Here is an 18,174-nt window from a genome sequence, read left to right on the forward strand (position 1 = left end):
AGAAAAGGATTTTACTCATTATATTTCATTGTAAGGTGTCGTATTGAGAGTGGGGACATGAAAAAATACAATTTTTTCAGTGTAATAGGAAGCTTTTATTAACATTTTAAATTATATATCTTAAATTTACAATTAGATCAATGGGCAGGACACTCTGCTCGATTAAAAAATGCATTTTAAAGTTAATTTTCATATACATTTATACATATAATATCCTGGGGATGGAAATGGCACCGATTAAGCAGAATGGCCCTTATAAGGTCATTGTGTCAATGTGACCCAAAAGCAACAAATGATAAAAGAACAGTTTAGAACTAACAGGTCACGGAATGTACGTGAAAGACAAATCAAAATCTCTCAAGGCCTCTTACCCATACCCCTCCTGCCCCTCCACACCATTTAAAGTTCTTTACCACATTTGTTTTGTCTGGTTTTAGGATCTGCATCTAAACATTCACCCCCCCACACACACACACACCCACCCCACCCACACACACGCACACACTTACTATAGTTACAGAAATGGTGTAAATATAAACTGGAATGATACATTCTGGGGAAATCGTAAACACTAGTTCTGTTCCAGGTCAGTTCGACCCAGTTAAGATCCCCAATGAGTGCAAAAAGGGTTAAAGTGACCAATCACAAAGCATTAACAACAGGCCACCAGTTAAAAAATGAACATGAGCCTCTGGCATGCAGAACCAGTACATTTCGAGTCTAAGCCTGATTAAATCCCTATTAACACCACTTTGCATTAACGCCTTAAAGCAGGGGAGTCAAACTCATTTTCACCGAGGGCCACATCTGCATTGTGGTGGCCCCTAAAGGGCCGATTGTAACGTATCCTGCTGTGATTGCAGTCGCCTTTTGTTGTTTTTCTTGTAGGCAAAATTCTGTGTTTGGTTTCAAAATGCCAAATTTATGCTGTATATTTATATTACAACGTATATCTACATTAATATTGTTCTCCTTTACCACAGAAACGGCCTCATAACACAAGAGACATACCGCTTACTCTTCTTAAAGCACAAACTTGTTAAACACTGATGTGGAAACACTGGCATCTAGTGGCGGGATGCGGTCACTTTACGGGTCACAAAATCGGCATGCATTGTGGGAGATGCAGTTTATGTACGATTTTACAGTGTATTTTAAGACGATCATACGTCTTTTAAGCTCTTGCGGGCCACATTAGGCACAAGTGCCTTAAACTGTCCAACTAGCAGGTGATGATTTTAGCTAGTGGACTAGAATCCATATTAGCCTAAGTAATAAAATGTTCAGACATCCTAAATACAGGAAAGAAAAAGAACACACAATAATCAAGTTACAATTTATACCTGGTGACAACAACTTAAAAGTTTTACATTATAAATGCAGGTAATCGCAGCGCCCACAACCAGACGTGAATCACCTGCCAAGTACTGCAAAGTGGTCAAAGCTCTCAGACAGGAAAGAAAAAACCACCAGGAGATAACTACCCAGCAGACAGACAGAGCTGGTTCTTACCTCACGTGGTAGTCGGTAGCTGGTCTCAGGTCAGTCAGAGTGTACTGCAGCTCTTCTCCACTGTTAGAAAAAATACAGTTTAGAGCTATCTGGCTATTTGTTCATAGTGCATGAATTAGCATTCGATTTCTACGTTCTGCTTTAATTAAATTTAATTCAGATTTTAAGTCTGATTAAGCCACTTTAATGTGCTTTATATCCAACACTAATTAAAACAGTCACACTATTAAACCAACCATTAAGCTTTTCTCTGAGATTTAATCCTCTTTAAGCTGTCAGATCATATTTCACAAATTTATTTTCATACCACTTAATATTTAAAAAGCGTTCACAAGTTTAACACCCTAATTCTATTTTTAGCAAAATAAAGTTATTAACATTGTGCCTGCTGAACCTTTTGTCCTTATTAATTACCATTATATATAATAGGGTCTAGGGTACTCTGTGGCACATTGGTCTAATGCACCAGCACACCAATGCAAAGTGTTTTTGTATGGACCAGGTGCCACACGGAGCCCAGCGTCCTGGGGAACTGGGTTAATACCCTGCATCCTTTTCTTGTTGATGAAGAATTGAGCATGTTCTTTCCTGTTTCTTTTCTGTGCTCTGGTTTTCACCAACCTCTTAAAACATACTGAAGGTGGATTAACTGGATTAGTGAATAAAACTTGTTACCTGTACACCACTCTGTACTTCCCGTCACATCCCTTATCAGCGAGGAGAAGCTCGTAGCTGCAGGAGAGAGATGCGCCGTCGTTCTGCCCTCGGTCAGACGGGGCTCGAGACCAGGACACCAGCGCTGAACGTGCCTGAATCTTCGAAACCTGAGAGAAGCACATTTCACGTTAGTTTTTATTTATGTACTGACACACTTCCGATCAGCCATAATATTAAAACCACTGTCCATTTGATCAGCTCCACTTACCATATAAAAGCACTTTGTAGTTCTACAATTACTAACTGTAGTCCAGCTGTTTCTCTGCATGCTTTGTTAGCCCCCTTTCACGCTGTTCTTCAATGGTCAGGACCACTTCAGAGCAGGTATTATTTAGGTGGTGGATCATTCTCAGCACTGCACTGACACTGACATGGTGGTGGTGTGTTAGTGTGTGTTGTGCTGGTACGAGTGGAGTTTTTAAATACCGTGTCCACTCACTGTCAACTCTATTAGACGCTCCTACCTAGTCGGTCCACCTTGTAGATGTAAAGTCAGAGACGATCGCTCATCTATTGCTGCTGTTTGAGTCAGTCATCTTTGAGATCTTCATCAGTGGTCACAGGACGCTGCCCACGGGGTGCTGTTGGCTGGATATTTTTGGTTTGTGGACTATTCTTAGTCCAGCAGTAACAGTGAGGTGTTTAAAAACTCCAGCAGCACTGCGGTGTCTGATCCACTCATACCAGCACAACACACACTAACACACCACCACCATGTCAGTGTCGCTGCAGTCCTGAGAATGATCCACCACCCAAATAATACCTGCTCTGTGGGGGTCCTGAGCATTGAAGAACAGCATGAAAGGGGGCTAACAAAGCATGCAGAGAAACAGCTGGACTACAGTTAGTAATTGTAGAACTATAAAGTGCTTCTATATGGTAAGTGGAGCTGATAAAATGGACAGTGAGTGTAGAAACAAGGAGGTAACAAAACGTTTACAGCATGAAAGCAGATATAACAACATTACATCTGTAAAAGATGCATAAATCATTTTTATCAATACAAAACAGGAGTTTTATATCCTAACCTGTTAATTCTTCAAGCAAAATAGATACTGGATGCTTTCACCAATAGACTATAGCAGTGATTTGCTTCTTATTTATTTCCTTCACTAACCTAAATGGCTGATTGCATGAGTACATCGAGTTGTGTTCGGTCAAAAGTTTAAATCTTGTAAACGAGTGTATAACGCATCAAAGCATAGTTTTGGATGCCAAAAATGTGAAAGAGAAGCAAGATGTTATATATAAATTTATGGTCCGTTCAAAAGAACCTGCATGGAAAATTTGTTGCAGTGAGGGTCCTTCTGGACCCCAGTTTTACTGGCGAATAAACGTGAATGATGATCTGCTCCTCCCTGCGTGTGTTTATATTAATCTGACAGCGAATTGATTAATTGATTTTGTTCTTTATATTTACTTAAACGTGGTGAGAAAGCGCCAAAATGAAGCTTCATGCTTTTCAAGTTCACTGAGTTCACTCCTACTGGCTTATTTTTAAACCCATTCTTCAGACCTAGTACATCTGACTCATCTTTAATTTTTATAAATTACAATTTAATGCGTATAAATTACAATGACGTACCAAAAGTCTAGCGTATTGTTCCCCAACTGACCCCAAACACATAAACCATTTTTAAAGAATATTGAAAATCAATACCATACAAGACAAGCTGAAATGACACAACTTGACAGATTGTAATTTATTTTGCTTCAGAAAAGATAAATGATTTTTTTCTGTTCTTCCAAGAAAATCACTTGGAAGACCGGATCTGGTTATTTTGCTCGCTGTTGAATTGCTGATTCATTATGTCCAGAAACCTTTCAGCTAAAAAAAGACTGCTCGCTGGTTGTGTTGTAAGTATGGTAAGTGTGAACAGTAATTATTAGCAGCTTCGCGAGGACGCAAAGTTCATCTTGGCTTACCAATTGTGTTAAATTTGAACAGATGAATCATTTGGCTAAACAGAACAGTCCTAGATTTCTTTTTAATTCATATGGCTCAGTGGGTAGCACTGTCGCCTCACAGCAAGAAGGTCCTGGGTTCGATCCCCACGTGTCCTTTCCGCGTGGGTTTCCTCCGGGAGCTCCGGTTTCCTCACACAGGTGAATTAGAGATACGAAATTGTCCATGACTGTGTTTGACATTAAACTTGTGAACTGATGAGTCTTGTGTAATGAGTAACTACCGTTCCTGTCATGAATGTAACCAAAGTGTGTAAAACATGACATTAAAATCCTAATAATCAATACATGAGCTCCTTATAAGCTCGTCTGTTGGGCCACTCAGGTGGCGCAGCGGTAAAAACACACGCTAGAACACCAGAGCTGGGATCTCGAATACATCGTATCGAATCTTGGCTCTGCCTGCCGGCTGGGCTGAGCAGCTACATGAACAACGACTGGCCTGTTGTTCATACATACAGGGGGTGGGATATTAAGCCAGATAGGGCTTAATGACTCTAATGACTGATGCAGCTACGACCTCTGCTGGCTGATTGATGCCGCCTGCACAGAGGCGAGGAAAGAGTGCTGATCAGGGTGTGTCTCTCCGTACACAGTGCTGATCTGCATATGCACTCGTCAAGTGTAGGTGACAAGATGCATACGGCTGCTGCCCACGTGTCGGAGGGGGCGTGGGTTAGCTTTGTTCTCCTCAATCAGACCCGTGGTTGGCATTATTGGAGAGGAACCATGACGCAATCGAGTAATTGGACGCACTAAAAGTCGGGAGGTAAAGGGGAGCAAACGTATAGACAAAATACACAAAAAAAACGCTTGTTTCTGTACATCCTTGTTGGGTGAAAAAAGTTAAAAGAGGTAATCATTTTGAAGCCACAGATTAATGATACTTTGTGGAGGAAATGGAAATTTTCCAGCCCATTCAGACAGACTGGAGTTTTCTCATCAACGCTCAGCTATCATTCAGGAACACGGCGGCTAGAGGCTGACACAAACATCGCTTCACTGAGCACAGAGAAGGTAACAGCCTGAAGCTCTGATCGATATCAGGATGAAGCATTGTGTCGAGCAGACTTCGACAGTTTAATTGCTCTTTTTTAGACCAGTGGGGTTTAGAGTGTGAAAGAATAAAAGAAAGGACTTGATGACATTCATAAAAGTACATTGTTTGGATTTGTAAACAGGTCAGGCCAATTATCTTCAGAATAGAATAGCAAAGAGGCCGGGTGAGATACAAACGGGCTGTTTCAAGTCATGATGACAATATTGGTGAGGAGTAACTTAAGTAAAGACTAGAATATTAAGAAGGTAGCGGGTAAACAAACCGTCAAAGTATCCTACATGAAACACTGGGATCAAATGGCAAATCGTTAACCAGCATTAGTCATAGTTAATTAATCATACTTTACAATTACTGTAAGGCTTCCTTGTCCTACTGTGGACTGGAAACATAGTACACAGATGAGCCAAAGCACCAGGACAACCCACTTAATATGCTGTCAACAAAGCTCTGTTCCAGAGCTTTGTTGAGGCATCTTGCACCTTCTGTAGGTTGCCAATTGGGTTGTCCTACAGTGCATCCTGGTGCCATCTATTCTCCACATCTGTCCACATGATCTTGGAAAAAAACAGGAATTTTTTTAGACCAGTTAACCTTCTCCATTGGTCTAATCTCTAGTTCCCGTGCCTGTGTGCAGATTGTGGTTCCTTTCCACAGTGGACAGGAGTTACCATGCGCACTTTGATTGGCCTGTGACCGCACAGCCCCATACATAGAATGGTTCAACAACGCCAGGCAAATTTGTCAGCTTCCTAATAAGTATAATTATGCTCCAAATGCTCGAATTCAGGATTCCTACATGCAGTGTATGAGCTTCTAACCCCCAGTGGTTTTACTATGACGCTTAACAGTTTGGATGGAACGAATCAAGTATAAAGTCGAGTCATCAGGTAAAGTGTTGCTGCCATCTAGAGGCAAGAAAACGTCCCTTCCTTGACCACTTAATGGTTTCACCAAGAAAATAATGTTTAAAACTGTATCCAACAGTCCAAAGACGTGCACGTGAGGTGAACTGGAGATACAAAATTGTCCATGAGTGTGTTCGATATAAACTTGTGAACTGATGAATCTTGTAATGAGTAACTACCGTTCCTGTCCTGAAAGTGTAAAACATGATGTTAAAATATCGTAATAAACAAACATTAAAATAGAAAAGTCATCATATTATCTCAAATGTAAGGAAGATTAAAGATTAATTAATTAATTAAGGGTGATCATCTAAGTATTAAAAAACACCAGACATTTATCAATGTCAACTACAGACTGAGAAACTCAAACTCGGCTATTTTTAAATCCACAGTTGCTTTTTCGTTGGGTAAACAGAAGCTTTTTAAAGGGACAGGGGTCAAGAGAAAGAGCAGCTCCATTGGCCATCCATGTACTTTTGGCTACATCGTGCTGTACCTCTACCTACCTGTGGCTTTTCCATGCCTGATGGCACATCTTGGTCTCTTCTTGGCTCTAGGTCAGGATCTGTAGAAACACAAACAATAAGCACACACATTGTACGCATTAGTACATGACATTTTTTTCCTGAAGCATCGGAGGTCAGTAGCAGTGAGGGAATAGAGGGAGAGCCGAGGCTTTAGTAACAGCCTGATTGAGTTGCTGTAATGTAGGGGAAGGGGAGTTAAGTGGAAAGGAGTTCACTTTTACAGGGTCCGAGGGGTCCAAGTATGAGTCACTGCTCGGATGAAGTCATGGCAGGCGGCGCGACCCTAACGTGACCCATGTGTGCCTCATTTTTTCCCACCGAGGAGATGAAGGGGGGCGGCGAGCGGAACCAATTAGGATTATCTCACTGAAGAAGAGGGTGGTAATAATAAGTCTTCTGTTCCATCTTATTCATACAGTTCTAGAGCTTACATGCTGTTTTTGTGAGCTTTGGAACGCTCTGTAAGCTCTGGACCCAACAGTGGCAGCCTGGCATGAGTTGGGCTTGAACCAGTGACCTTCTGATTACCAGTTCAGAACATTTTGCATCTGTGGTGTTTTTGTAATTCACATATTAATGAAGCAATAATGTAGCTTTGTCATTTCTTGAAATGTTGTTGTTGTTGTTTTACATCATGAGCCACTGAAAACTGGGACCAACAGAACAATCCAAGCACTTGATTGATTGGGCTTGAACCAGTGACCTTCTGATTACCAGTCCAGTACCTTTATTACTGAGCTAGAGCGAGCAGGAGATGCGTCATCCGCACAACGGAAACCTAGTGAGCCGCCTTGCTGCCTGCTGCCTACCTAGGCAGCCTAAGTAGAGCGTATTCTAATTAGACAGCACTCATGAGGCAGATTGTTTAGATTACATCTCAGCAGTTAGCCTCAGGCCGAGGTGAGGTGGCACAACCCGCCAACATGCATGCCAGCTAACATCTCCTTCCGTGAAAAATGAAAAAAGTCGCCTCTGAGAACTGTACTAGGATCTTCGGACTTGGCATGAGGCTAAATAAATGCTTAACTGGCAGCAGGTGCAAGATCCTTGTGTAGTCAGACGGGGGAGTCAAGGTACACAGTTTGCAAAAGCAGCCCAGTCCTCTCCTTGTTTCTCTGAGCCGCTCAGGGCAGGCGAACCTTGGGCAGGCAGACGTCTGCTGCGCGTTACGAGCCAAGGTCAGACCGCAGATGCTCCCAGACAGGCGAAGATGAAGACCAGAGCACACAAAGAACAAAGTGCTGGGACGTGAAGACAGAGAGATAAGAGTGAAACAGTGGGGGGGGGGGGATCAAAGCCGCAGGCTGAGGGTTTTGAGGATTGGTGACAGGTAGGGAAATCTCATACTTCCACACTGAACAGTACGCGAGCGCAAGTAGTGCGTCTGAATATGAAGTATTCATTAAACAGTATGCTAAAAGTACCCGGATGACCTACTGCACAGGCAGGCATTTTTAAGTATGCAAACGCAGCACACTGTGGTCCGATAATCTATCCCATAATTGAACTGGAACTGCGAAGGCGTTCGAAGTGGAAGAAGAAAGAGAGTCAGCAGCTTACAAGTGCTCAGGTGGCGCAGTGGTAAAACACACGCTAGAACACCGCAGCTGGGATCTCGAATACATCGTATCGAGTCTCGGCTCTGCCATCCGGCTGGGCTGAGCGGCCACATGAACGACGACTGGCCTGTTGTTCATATAGGGGTGGGGTGGTAGTAAGCCGGATAGGGTCTCCTCGTAACTGATGCAACTACGACCCCTGCTGCTGATTGATGGCGCCTGCACAGGGGCAGGGAAGGAGTGCACTGATCAGGGTGTGTCTCTCCGTACACAGTGCTGATCCGCATTAGCACTCGCCTAGTGCAGGTGAAAAAATGCATACGGTATGCTGCCTACGTGTCGGAGGGGGCGTGGGTTAGCTTCGTTCTCCTCAATCAGAGCGGGGAAAATGAATGAACAAAATACAAAAAAATAAAATTGTTAGAACTGTGACGATGTGACGTCATGCAGCATGTGACGCTGGTTAGGCGGCGGACGTAGTATGTCCGAGGTTGCATGCATACTGCACACTCGCGTACTGCTTCACCGTCCGAGCAGTGCGCACTGCCTACTGTTTAAGTATGCAATTTTGGACGCAGCCCATGTGTCTAACGTGATCCTTTCTTCTCCACTTCCTGCGCCACGCTGTACTTTTCAGCGTCCGACGTCATACTCTCCGATACCTCACCAGCTCCAGATTGTTTATCCTGTACATATGTGTGTATGTGCCCGTCGAACCCCGATGAAAGACCGATGCAAACATTTTCACTGAAGTCTCGAAAGGCTTTGGAGCGTGCAGGTGCGGACACGAGTCTGAGTCAGCGCTCGGCTGAAGGTTCTTCACGAGACAAAAGACGTTCCTGAGCCTTTCTGAGCCGAGGCCAACAAAACACACTTTGTTGCTGGGTTTGGAACATGTATAAAGAATAAAAGCATAAATCCAGCCTCTTAATCTGGGTAACCACACACAGAGACTATTTTTGGTTCAGGAAGGGTAATTACAAACTGGGTGTGTTGAATGGCCCTGGGGAACTGAACAGCCATTAACACCTAAATAGATTAAGGAAAACTTGGGCTACGTAAATGAGGCTAAGGTTGCAAGATCGTTTTAGAGCTTCCAGCTGTGGCTCGGTATTTGCATTCTGCTAGCAGCCGCGAGGAGTGACGAAAGTAGCATGCGTCACGCTCGCGGCTCACAAAGGATGATGTAGGAGAGATCGAGGAAGTGTTGTCAGCCTGACGTTATATGCTTTTCGAATGGCTATGCACCTGTACCTAATTTTTAACCCTTTCTAAAAAACATGTGAGTGAGTCGAATGATTTTATCTGGCAACCAGGAAAAGCCTGACTAATTCTGAGCATGTTGCTCAGACAAATACACGCTGTGCCATATTCCCTATACATTCTGCATCTGTGGTGTTTTTTTAAATGCCCATTTAGAGTAGCCAATCCGCTACTGGGGACCCTGATGGCGTCCAAGGAAGGTGTATATTCGCCTGACACAAACTCCCTCCGATGGGTGCACAGTTCACCAATCCCTTCTTATTCTCCAATCTTTCTTTGGATTTGGGTGCGAGGTCGGAGAGCCACGCCCCGATCTCTGCTCTCCTCCACTTTCTGTACTGGTGCTCTGGGCAACAAGGTCCTTAGACAGCAGTGATAACCCCACACAGCAGACCGAAAGCCAGTTTTGTCTGCTGCAGGCATTAGAGGGCGCCCAGCCGATTGAATCTCGGCGCTGGTGTGCTGGAGGATTATCCTCGTCGGTCCGAATCTCAGCTCTGCTATCGGCAGGCTGGCCGCCTACACGAACAACGACTGGCTTGTTGTTCAGGGAGGGTGTCAGAGGGGATTCATCATAACTGATGCAATTACGACCCCTGCTGGCTGATTAATAGTGCTGCACAGAGACGGGGGATGATGGGATCGGTGCGTGACTCTCCGTGCGCGATACAGATCTCCATACGAACCTGCCTCGTGCAGGTGAAAAGAAGCGGTCAGGTACTGCACACATGACGGAGGGGGCGTGTGCTAGTCACGGCTCTCCTCTGTCAGAGTGGAGGTCAACATCAGTAGAGGGGAAGCGTAATGCAATCGGGTGATTGGATACGACAAGACTGGGAGACTAAAAAAGACCTAATCCCCTCACCTTGTTGGTCACTGTCCGAGTGTTTTGGGCTCCCTCTGGTCCTTCTCTCCGCTCTCTTATTGACAGGGCTTCCTCCCCCTGAGGCTGCGGTGCCGCCGTGGCTCTTGGTGTAGCCGTTCGGTGTGGTGCTACAGGCCGGGCCGCTCTTGTAGCTGGACGACGGTGGGGTGCTGACCCTGGCCAGTCTCGGCCGCTCGGCCTCGCGCTCTTTTTGCTTCTTGGGCTGAGGCTTGTAATCCTCCCGGCCGAGAAACGTCGACATGTTATACAGAGGAATAATTTCTGTCAAACGAAGAAAAAGAAACGTATAAAAACAGCCCTGGTGTGTATCGTTCATGACCTAATAGAGGAAAAATCAGTCGTAGGGCAGTGGAGCAGCTTACCCTCGGGGTAAATAGGTGGCAGGCGGAAGTACGGGTGTTGGGGCACGTCGCCGGGGCTGGCGGGAGGGTAGTAAGGCGTGTGGGAGGCAGGGATGAAGTGCGGGTGCGTCATGTACGGCAGGGGCAGGTGGTGGGTAGGGGAGAGAGCGGGTGAGTAGCTGGGGGGATAACATTCGGAGTGAGGTGTGACCACGACACGCCGCACCCCTGTGTTGTCCTCCAGAACCTGTGCACACAAACAAGCAAACGAGAACAAAACTAATTAGCAACTAAACAGCAAAACACACTGTAGGTCAGGTTCAGCCAATAGCCAGCAGTAGAACAGCCTCCACTTTCAGCACTGATCCGTATCCCAAATAAAACTAGTGTAGAGTGTGATTGCAGCTAAGCCGTTGGTGTTGTCCGAATACTTTTGGTCATGCATAAATACAGAAGTTCAGGAGATCAACTTGCCTTTCAAAAAGTGATGGAAGTGAATGTGGCAAAAATGGGTTTAAAACGGGCGTGGTGTGTGAACGGTTGCGCTCATCCAAAAGCTGTATACAAGCCCAGGTGTCATCAACAGGCTGGACGACTGAGAGTTGGAACAGCGTTGATATCTTAAAATTTAAAAAAAAATGAATGGAAGTGAATGGGGCAAAAAATGGGTATAAAAACGGGCGTGGCGGGTGAACGGGTGTATGTATCTAAAAGCTGTATACAAGCCGCAGTGTCATCAATGAGCCGGATGATTTAGAGTTGGAACAGTGTCGATATCTCGAAAATTCAAAAAATGAATGGAAGTGAATGGGGCATAAATGGGTATAAAAACGGGCGTGGCGGGTGAGCGGGTGTGCATATCAAAAAACTGTATTTAATAATAAACTGCAGTGTCATCAACAGGACGGACGACTGAGAGTTGGAACAGCATCAATATCTCAAAAATTCCGAAAATGAATGGCAGTGAATGGGGCAAAAAAAAAAATGGGGCAAAAATGGGTATAAAAACGGGCGTGGCGGGTGAGCATATACAAAAGCCGTATACAAGCCCAGGTGTCATTGACAGACCTGATGATTTAGAGTTCGATTTAGAGTCAAGAATTAAAAAAACGAATGGGAGTGAATGGGGCAAAAAAATCAATGGGGCAAAAAATGGGTAGAAAAACGGGCGTGGCGGGACTTTTATGTTAATTACCGTGACATGTGACGGCGTATGCAACCAGTTGTGGAAAGCACAGGGGTTTCATTCTTTAGGTCAATGTCCTGCACTGTTCTTTTGCCCTATTGCACGTTTGTGACCTTCTAGCTGAAATGCCAGCATTGCTGACCTTTACCTAAACTACAGCCTGACAAAGCCTTTATCAGAACTACAGCACAGCTTCACTGCTTGGGTTTCTCCGCTCGGAGCTCGTGCGTTCGGTGGACGCGTCCAGTCAGAGCAGCTATTGTGTTTGCCGCCGAGGATAAAGTGACATCCTATTGTGGCGGGCGAACTCAACGACGGTGTTACCTGGGAGATGTAGCCTGGGGGCACGTGGATGGGTGGGATGGAGCCGTTCGGTGACATCATGGGAACCTCAGCAGGACCTAAAAGAATAAGGGAGGGAGAGAATGCGTCGATCAAAGAGGCAAGAACAGTAACATAACACGAGCCCGCATACGAGGAGCTTCATGCTGAAGTGCACGACGGAGAAGCAAAATAAAGCTGAAAGAGAAAAACAGCATCTTGGAAAGCAGTCGCCTCTCAGACGGCTTTACCGAACTGCCATGTGCTAAAGAGATACAGACAGGATGCAACAACAGACGAACTGAACCCAGACGTTACGTTGTGGTGCATGTTAGTCCTGTTTACACAAAAACATCTCCATGGTTGTTAACCTGTTGAAAACCTGAAGTTGTTCTGTCTCTCTTTTTTCTTTTTCTGTTAGAGCTGTCGCAGTATTTCCATTTCTGTCATGGTAACGGTATAAAAATACCCAAGATTAAGGGTTTTTTTTTATTTCCATTTCCTTTCTACAGAAGAAGAAGTTGGGAAACTATTTTTCATTACCAAATCATTGATCAACCTTAACAAAAACAATTACATACACCGATCAGCCATAACATTAAAACCACCTCCTTGTTTCTACACTCACTGTCCATTTTATCAGCTCCACTTACCATATAGAAGCACTTTGTAGTTCTACAATTACTGACTGTAGTCCATCTGTTTCTCTGCATACCTTTTTAACCTGCTTTCACCGTGTTCTTCAATGGTCAGGACCCTCACAGGACCACCACAGAGCAGGTATTATTTAGGTGGTGGATCATTCTCAGCACTGCAGTGACACTGACATGGCCCGAAGGGGCAGATATGGGGCAGCAATAGGGGCAGAGATGACTCCTGCTGCATTTACAGTACGTGCACTATGTGACAGCACTAAATACACCCCTTAGTGCACTTTTCACCATCAGAAAATAACTGCCCTGCCACCATAACTCAAAGCCTTTGGGTGCATTTTTGTCTGTGTTTGTCTCGTTTCTTCCATCCCGAGGATGCGGTAGCCAGCCAGCTGTTTAAGCCATTTCTGGCCCCTCGCTCCTCGGCAGGGCCGTGAGGAGGCATGGTGGATCACTCAGCGCCTGTAAATCACCAAATTGCCTTGATGGACCTTGCAGTTTCGCTTCGATCGCCTTCCCCCCTCCCCCCTCGGGCTGCCCCTCGGCCCTGGAGGTCCTAAAGTGGCTCTGGTTCTCTCAGTGAGGCCCTGTTTGTGCTTGCGTCTTCTCCGGGTGGAAAAGGGGGAGCCGTATGTACACGGCAACATATGTGGTTTGGCTTCACAGGGATGCCAGTGTGTGCTGGTGAGCTGGCTTGAAATAACCGCGACACTCGAGGCACAACAAAATCCATTGAGATTGTTCTGTGTGTTTGAAAAAGGCCCACAGCACAGGTAATGCCGGAGAGGAGCCCCCCTCCTGACCCTGCCCCCACAGCTACAGGGGAGTCTCGGGCTCTTCATATGAAGGGAGGCCATTCAGAGAGAGAGAGGGAGAGGGAGGACTCGGCCCTCGACAGCTCCCTACGAACGCGCTGGGCAAACACCAACATTCCTACTGACTCAGGGGGAGGGGGCAGAAAAGTCTGCAAAAAAGAGAAGCCAGAATGCGAGACAGACAGTGAGATTCTCAGATGGGAGATATTTAGAAATACAAACACAGAAAGAGAGACAGGCCAACAGAAAGGAGCAAACTGAAGAACCAAATGGTTGGTGGGGAAGAGAAGACTAGAAAAAGACAGCGGATGCGTATTGCGCTCCTCTGCCAGTAGTCCTCCCAGGAGTTCGGAAGAGCGGAGGGCCTCCTTGGCAAAACAAGCGCCTCTTTGTGCTGCTCAGAGACCCTTTCTGCCTCTCCAGGGTCCTGAGTGTCCCTCACACCGTGCATTCAAGCCTGCAACAGGCTGCGGCGGACATACCACCATACCACCATCTCCGACTTGCGTGCGTGTGTGTGTTTTTCACCGACGTGCCAACAGGATGCCTTTCAGTTGTTTTCTTTTAACAGATGCCGTTCGCTAGTGATTGCCAGCATGAGTGACTTTACAGTCAAGTACCAAAAAAGCACCAATAAATCAGTTACTCAATATGTATGTAGACACTGATACCAAAGCAAAACCCAAGCATTTACAAGAAAAAAGTGGTAAAAACTAGACTGATGACATCAAGTCTGTAAATCACCTCCCAAAAATCAATGTAGTACCATAAACTAGAACACACGTGTCAAACTTAAGGCCACCGAGAGCTTAAAAGTCTATGCTGCTTTAAAGCAACCTTTTTTGCAACACGGACCGGTTTCATATAAGATATAATTTCACGGACCGGCGGGGGCGGGAGGATTTGATAATATTGCTCACAAACTGTGTAAAATGAGCTTTTCGGGGGTTATTGTCAGGGATTAGTGTCTTATTGTCACCCCTAGGTGGGAGCAGCGTCTCGCTGCAACGACAACGGACAAACGAATGGAGTTATTTTCAAACGTAAATGAAATATTACTGATTTTTAACTTGTATAAACTTGTACCGAGTGTTTTTATTTGCAAGTTCGGGCTTGTCAGGAAATGTAACCGTTATCGGTACATGAAGGGAGGCTATATTGACATGTTAGCGTGCTGTGCTACCTCAATCCATTGGTTTTAATGGCAAGATGCCAAATGCTAAACGCGAAACCCGATGTTATTGCTGTCTAAGTAGCGCGTTCGAATAATCTGCCTTATAAGTCAATGACTTATTAGAATCCTCTCTACTGAGGCAGCTGCCTATGTAGACAGTAAGACACCCAATAAGACAATAACCCCCGAAATAGAAGCAGAGAAAACAAACTAATTATTCATACTTTCTGTGCGGCTCTGTGGTTTGGGAAAATTGTACATAAACTACATCTCCAACAAGGCATGTCGATTTTGTGACCCGCAACGTGCATCCCGCCACTAGATTGCAGTGTTTTCCAACGTGGTGTGGAGACATATCTACAAACCCTTTGACCCTTTTGTAGTGATTATAGGCTGAATTAAAAGACAGCCTGGTTTACATGACTGACCTGCATGACTACTGACCTGCTTAACACGGCCTTTGTTACCTTTCTGTCTGCGCTAATTTGTTTTAGCGTAGGGCTAATCAAGACTAGCCTGTGTCTGACCTAGACACAGAGAGAGAGAGACATTCACACAAAGATGGTCAAGGGAGAGAATGTCCTGTTTCCTTTGCCCAAAATCCATGGTGTTTATTTTTGTTTAGTGCACCAAGAGGTTACATTTCATCAGTCACATCGATTTATACTTTATAACCAAAAGAGGCGGCACGGTGGCTCGGTGGGTAGCACTGTCGCCTCACAGCAAGAAGGTCCTGGGTTCGATCCCCAGGTGGGGCGGTCCGGGTCCTTTCTGTGTGGAGTTTGAATGTTCTCCCCGTATCTGTGTGGGTTTCCTACAGGAGTGAGGTGAATTGGAGATACAAAATTGTCCATGACATAATGTGCTTCACATTAAAACCTTGAACTGATGAATCTTGTGTAACCAGTAAATACGTGTCCTGTCATGAATGTAACCACAGTGTGTAAAACATGACAATAAAATCCTAATAAATAAATATAACCGAAAGTATGTTGACACCTAAGGTCAGGGCGCACTGCAGGAGGTTCTCCACAACAAACTGAACTTCGCTTTGTGCACAGAGGCACAGGGCCTTCCCCAAAATGTTGCAACAAACTCAAAAGGAAGGTATATATTTCATAGAACCGTGTGCCCATCACTCATTTTTACACTGGCTGCTTGACCTAAACGTCAATCACTAAGTCTCGATCACACAGGAGAAGACAATAAGGCAAACAAAAAAATGCCACTTTCCACAAACCAGACACTCACCCAAAAGATCTACTGGTTCAGCTGGGAAAGCTGAAACCGGCTGGCCAGACAGTGAGACGACAGACAAAAATGAAAACAGAAAAAGAGACATGGAGACAGAAAGAGAGAGAGAGAGAGAGAGAGCGAGAAACAGAGAGAGAGAGAAAGAGAGAGATGTTTTTGGAAGGAATGCATTACGTGGCTTCGAGAGAACGGTGGAGAGTGGAGGAGGCAGCAGCTTCCGCAAAGCCCTGCGAAGCGCCATCTGTGAGTCTCGGGGCACATGTGTTTAGTGTTGTGTGTGTAAAAAGCTGGACGAGAACATGGGAATAAGAATGTGTGTTCATAAATTATGGGATAGTGAGATGGCCAATTCTTAAAGACATTTTCCCAAAACATACCAGAGTATTTTGTTTTTTTTCTGTGGTTATTAAAGTTGCAAAGGACAGAAAAATATTGCACAAGTCTTTAAAAAAGATTTTTACTATAATCTTTACTCATGAGAAGATTTCATGTTGCTGCTGGTTTTTTGAGTGAAGCCTCAACAATTAATGGTTTAAATACTTATTTAAATAGTAAAAGGAGGAGAATGTAAAATGTAAAATAAAACTAAACAGACCGATTAATGGGAGAATAGAACACATGACAAATGGGACTTGACCTCATGTACACACTGACACTTTAATAACCTTTAGATATATACATTTTTATATTTATTATTATATGTATCTATTGGTTATAATCTATACTATTGCTTCTATTGTACATATTCATCCATACTTCTATCTATATGTATACATCTGTCTGTCTATCTATCTATCTGTCTGTCTATCTATCTATCTATATGTATACATCTGTCTATCTATCTATCTATCTGTCTGTCTGTCTGTCTGTCTGTCTGTCTATCTGTCTGTATATCTGTCTGTCTATCTATCTATCTGTCTATCTATCTATCTATCTATCTATCTGTCTGTCTGTCTGTCTGTCTGTCTGTCTGTCTATCTGTCTGTATATCTGTCTGTCTGTCTATCTATCTATCTATATGTATACATCTGTCTATCTATCTGTCTGTCTGTCTGTCTGTCTGTCTGTCTATCTATCTATCTGTCTGTATATCTGTCTATCTATTTGTATGTCTGTATATATGTCTATCTGTCTGTCTATCTATCTGTCTGCCTATTTATTTATTTATCTGTCTGTCTGTCTATCTATCTGTCTGTCTGTCTGTCTATTTGTATGTCTGTATATATGTCTGCCTGTCTGTCTATCTATCTGTCTGCCTATTTATCTATCTGTCTGTCTGACTGTCTATCTATCTATCTGTCTGTATATCTGTCTGTCTGTCTGTATATTGGTCTGTCTATTTGTCTGTATATCTGTCTGACTGACTGACTATCTGTCTGTCTGTCTGTCTGTCTGTCTATCTAGCTAATACATTAAATTACAGTTGCTAAGACATAGTAAGTAAAGCACAAGCACCTGACATGTCACAATATGCTCAGGTCATAGCCAAAATCATGTGATGGACTGGCATCATATCCTGGTTATTCCCGCCTTGTGCCCGGTGTTTTGGACAGTGATAATGGACCCACAGTGACCCTGACCAAGACAATGTAGTTTCTATTAGGGCTGTAAAGTTTTTCTGCTTGGATTAGAATGACAGGCTTCTTCTCTGAAATAAACTGGCTCCTGGTTCAAATCAAACATCAGCTTAATGACCAGTATATTAATTTAATGACTTTCTGTTGGTCATTAGTTAACCGGTTGATCACTGACATTCCTCGTGTGTTTAAACACAATTTAAAGGAATGCGTTGCTGTCAGTCAAGAATGTGTACCTAAGCCCTGAATTCTTACCCCCCTCTCACCCCGTAGGTTTATTCTGTAGACTTGTCTGCGTGATGATTGTTGATGGTTGTACTTGATTTATTTTCTTAATGCTTGTCTTGTCTTGTCTTGTCCGTATGTCAACTGTTTTTGTGCCTGGCAAGAAACATCAGGCCTCAGGGTCTACAGTTAAAAATGAGCTAGTTAGCCAACAGGCACATTTACAATATGTTC

At 44.2% G+C, this 18,174-nt stretch overlaps 1 protein-coding gene across 4 annotated transcripts in view; it reads right to left on the minus strand.

The window, feature by feature from the left end:
• The window catches only part of fndc3bb (fibronectin type III domain containing 3Bb), an 80,083-nt gene that overhangs the window by 31,435 nt on the left and 30,474 nt on the right, over window positions 1-18,174 (minus strand). For all 4 annotated transcript variants that reach the window (XM_062985135.1, XM_062985134.1, XM_062985133.1 and 1 more), the window contains exons 4-9: window positions 12,246-12,322; window positions 10,757-10,982; window positions 10,374-10,655; window positions 6,666-6,724; window positions 2,188-2,336; window positions 1,513-1,572 (exon numbers count right to left, since the gene is read on the minus strand). In XM_062985135.1, coding sequence (XP_062841205.1) covers window positions 1,513-1,572; window positions 2,188-2,336; window positions 6,666-6,724; window positions 10,374-10,655; window positions 10,757-10,982; window positions 12,246-12,322 — 853 coding nt within the window. The remainder of the gene's footprint in view (window positions 1-1,512; window positions 1,573-2,187; window positions 2,337-6,665; window positions 6,725-10,373; window positions 10,656-10,756; window positions 10,983-12,245; window positions 12,323-18,174) is intronic.

This window comes from Trichomycterus rosablanca, chromosome 23 (genome assembly GCF_030014385.1).
Source record: "Trichomycterus rosablanca isolate fTriRos1 chromosome 23, fTriRos1.hap1, whole genome shotgun sequence".
NCBI classification, from domain to species: Eukaryota; Metazoa; Chordata; class Actinopteri; order Siluriformes; family Trichomycteridae; genus Trichomycterus; species Trichomycterus rosablanca.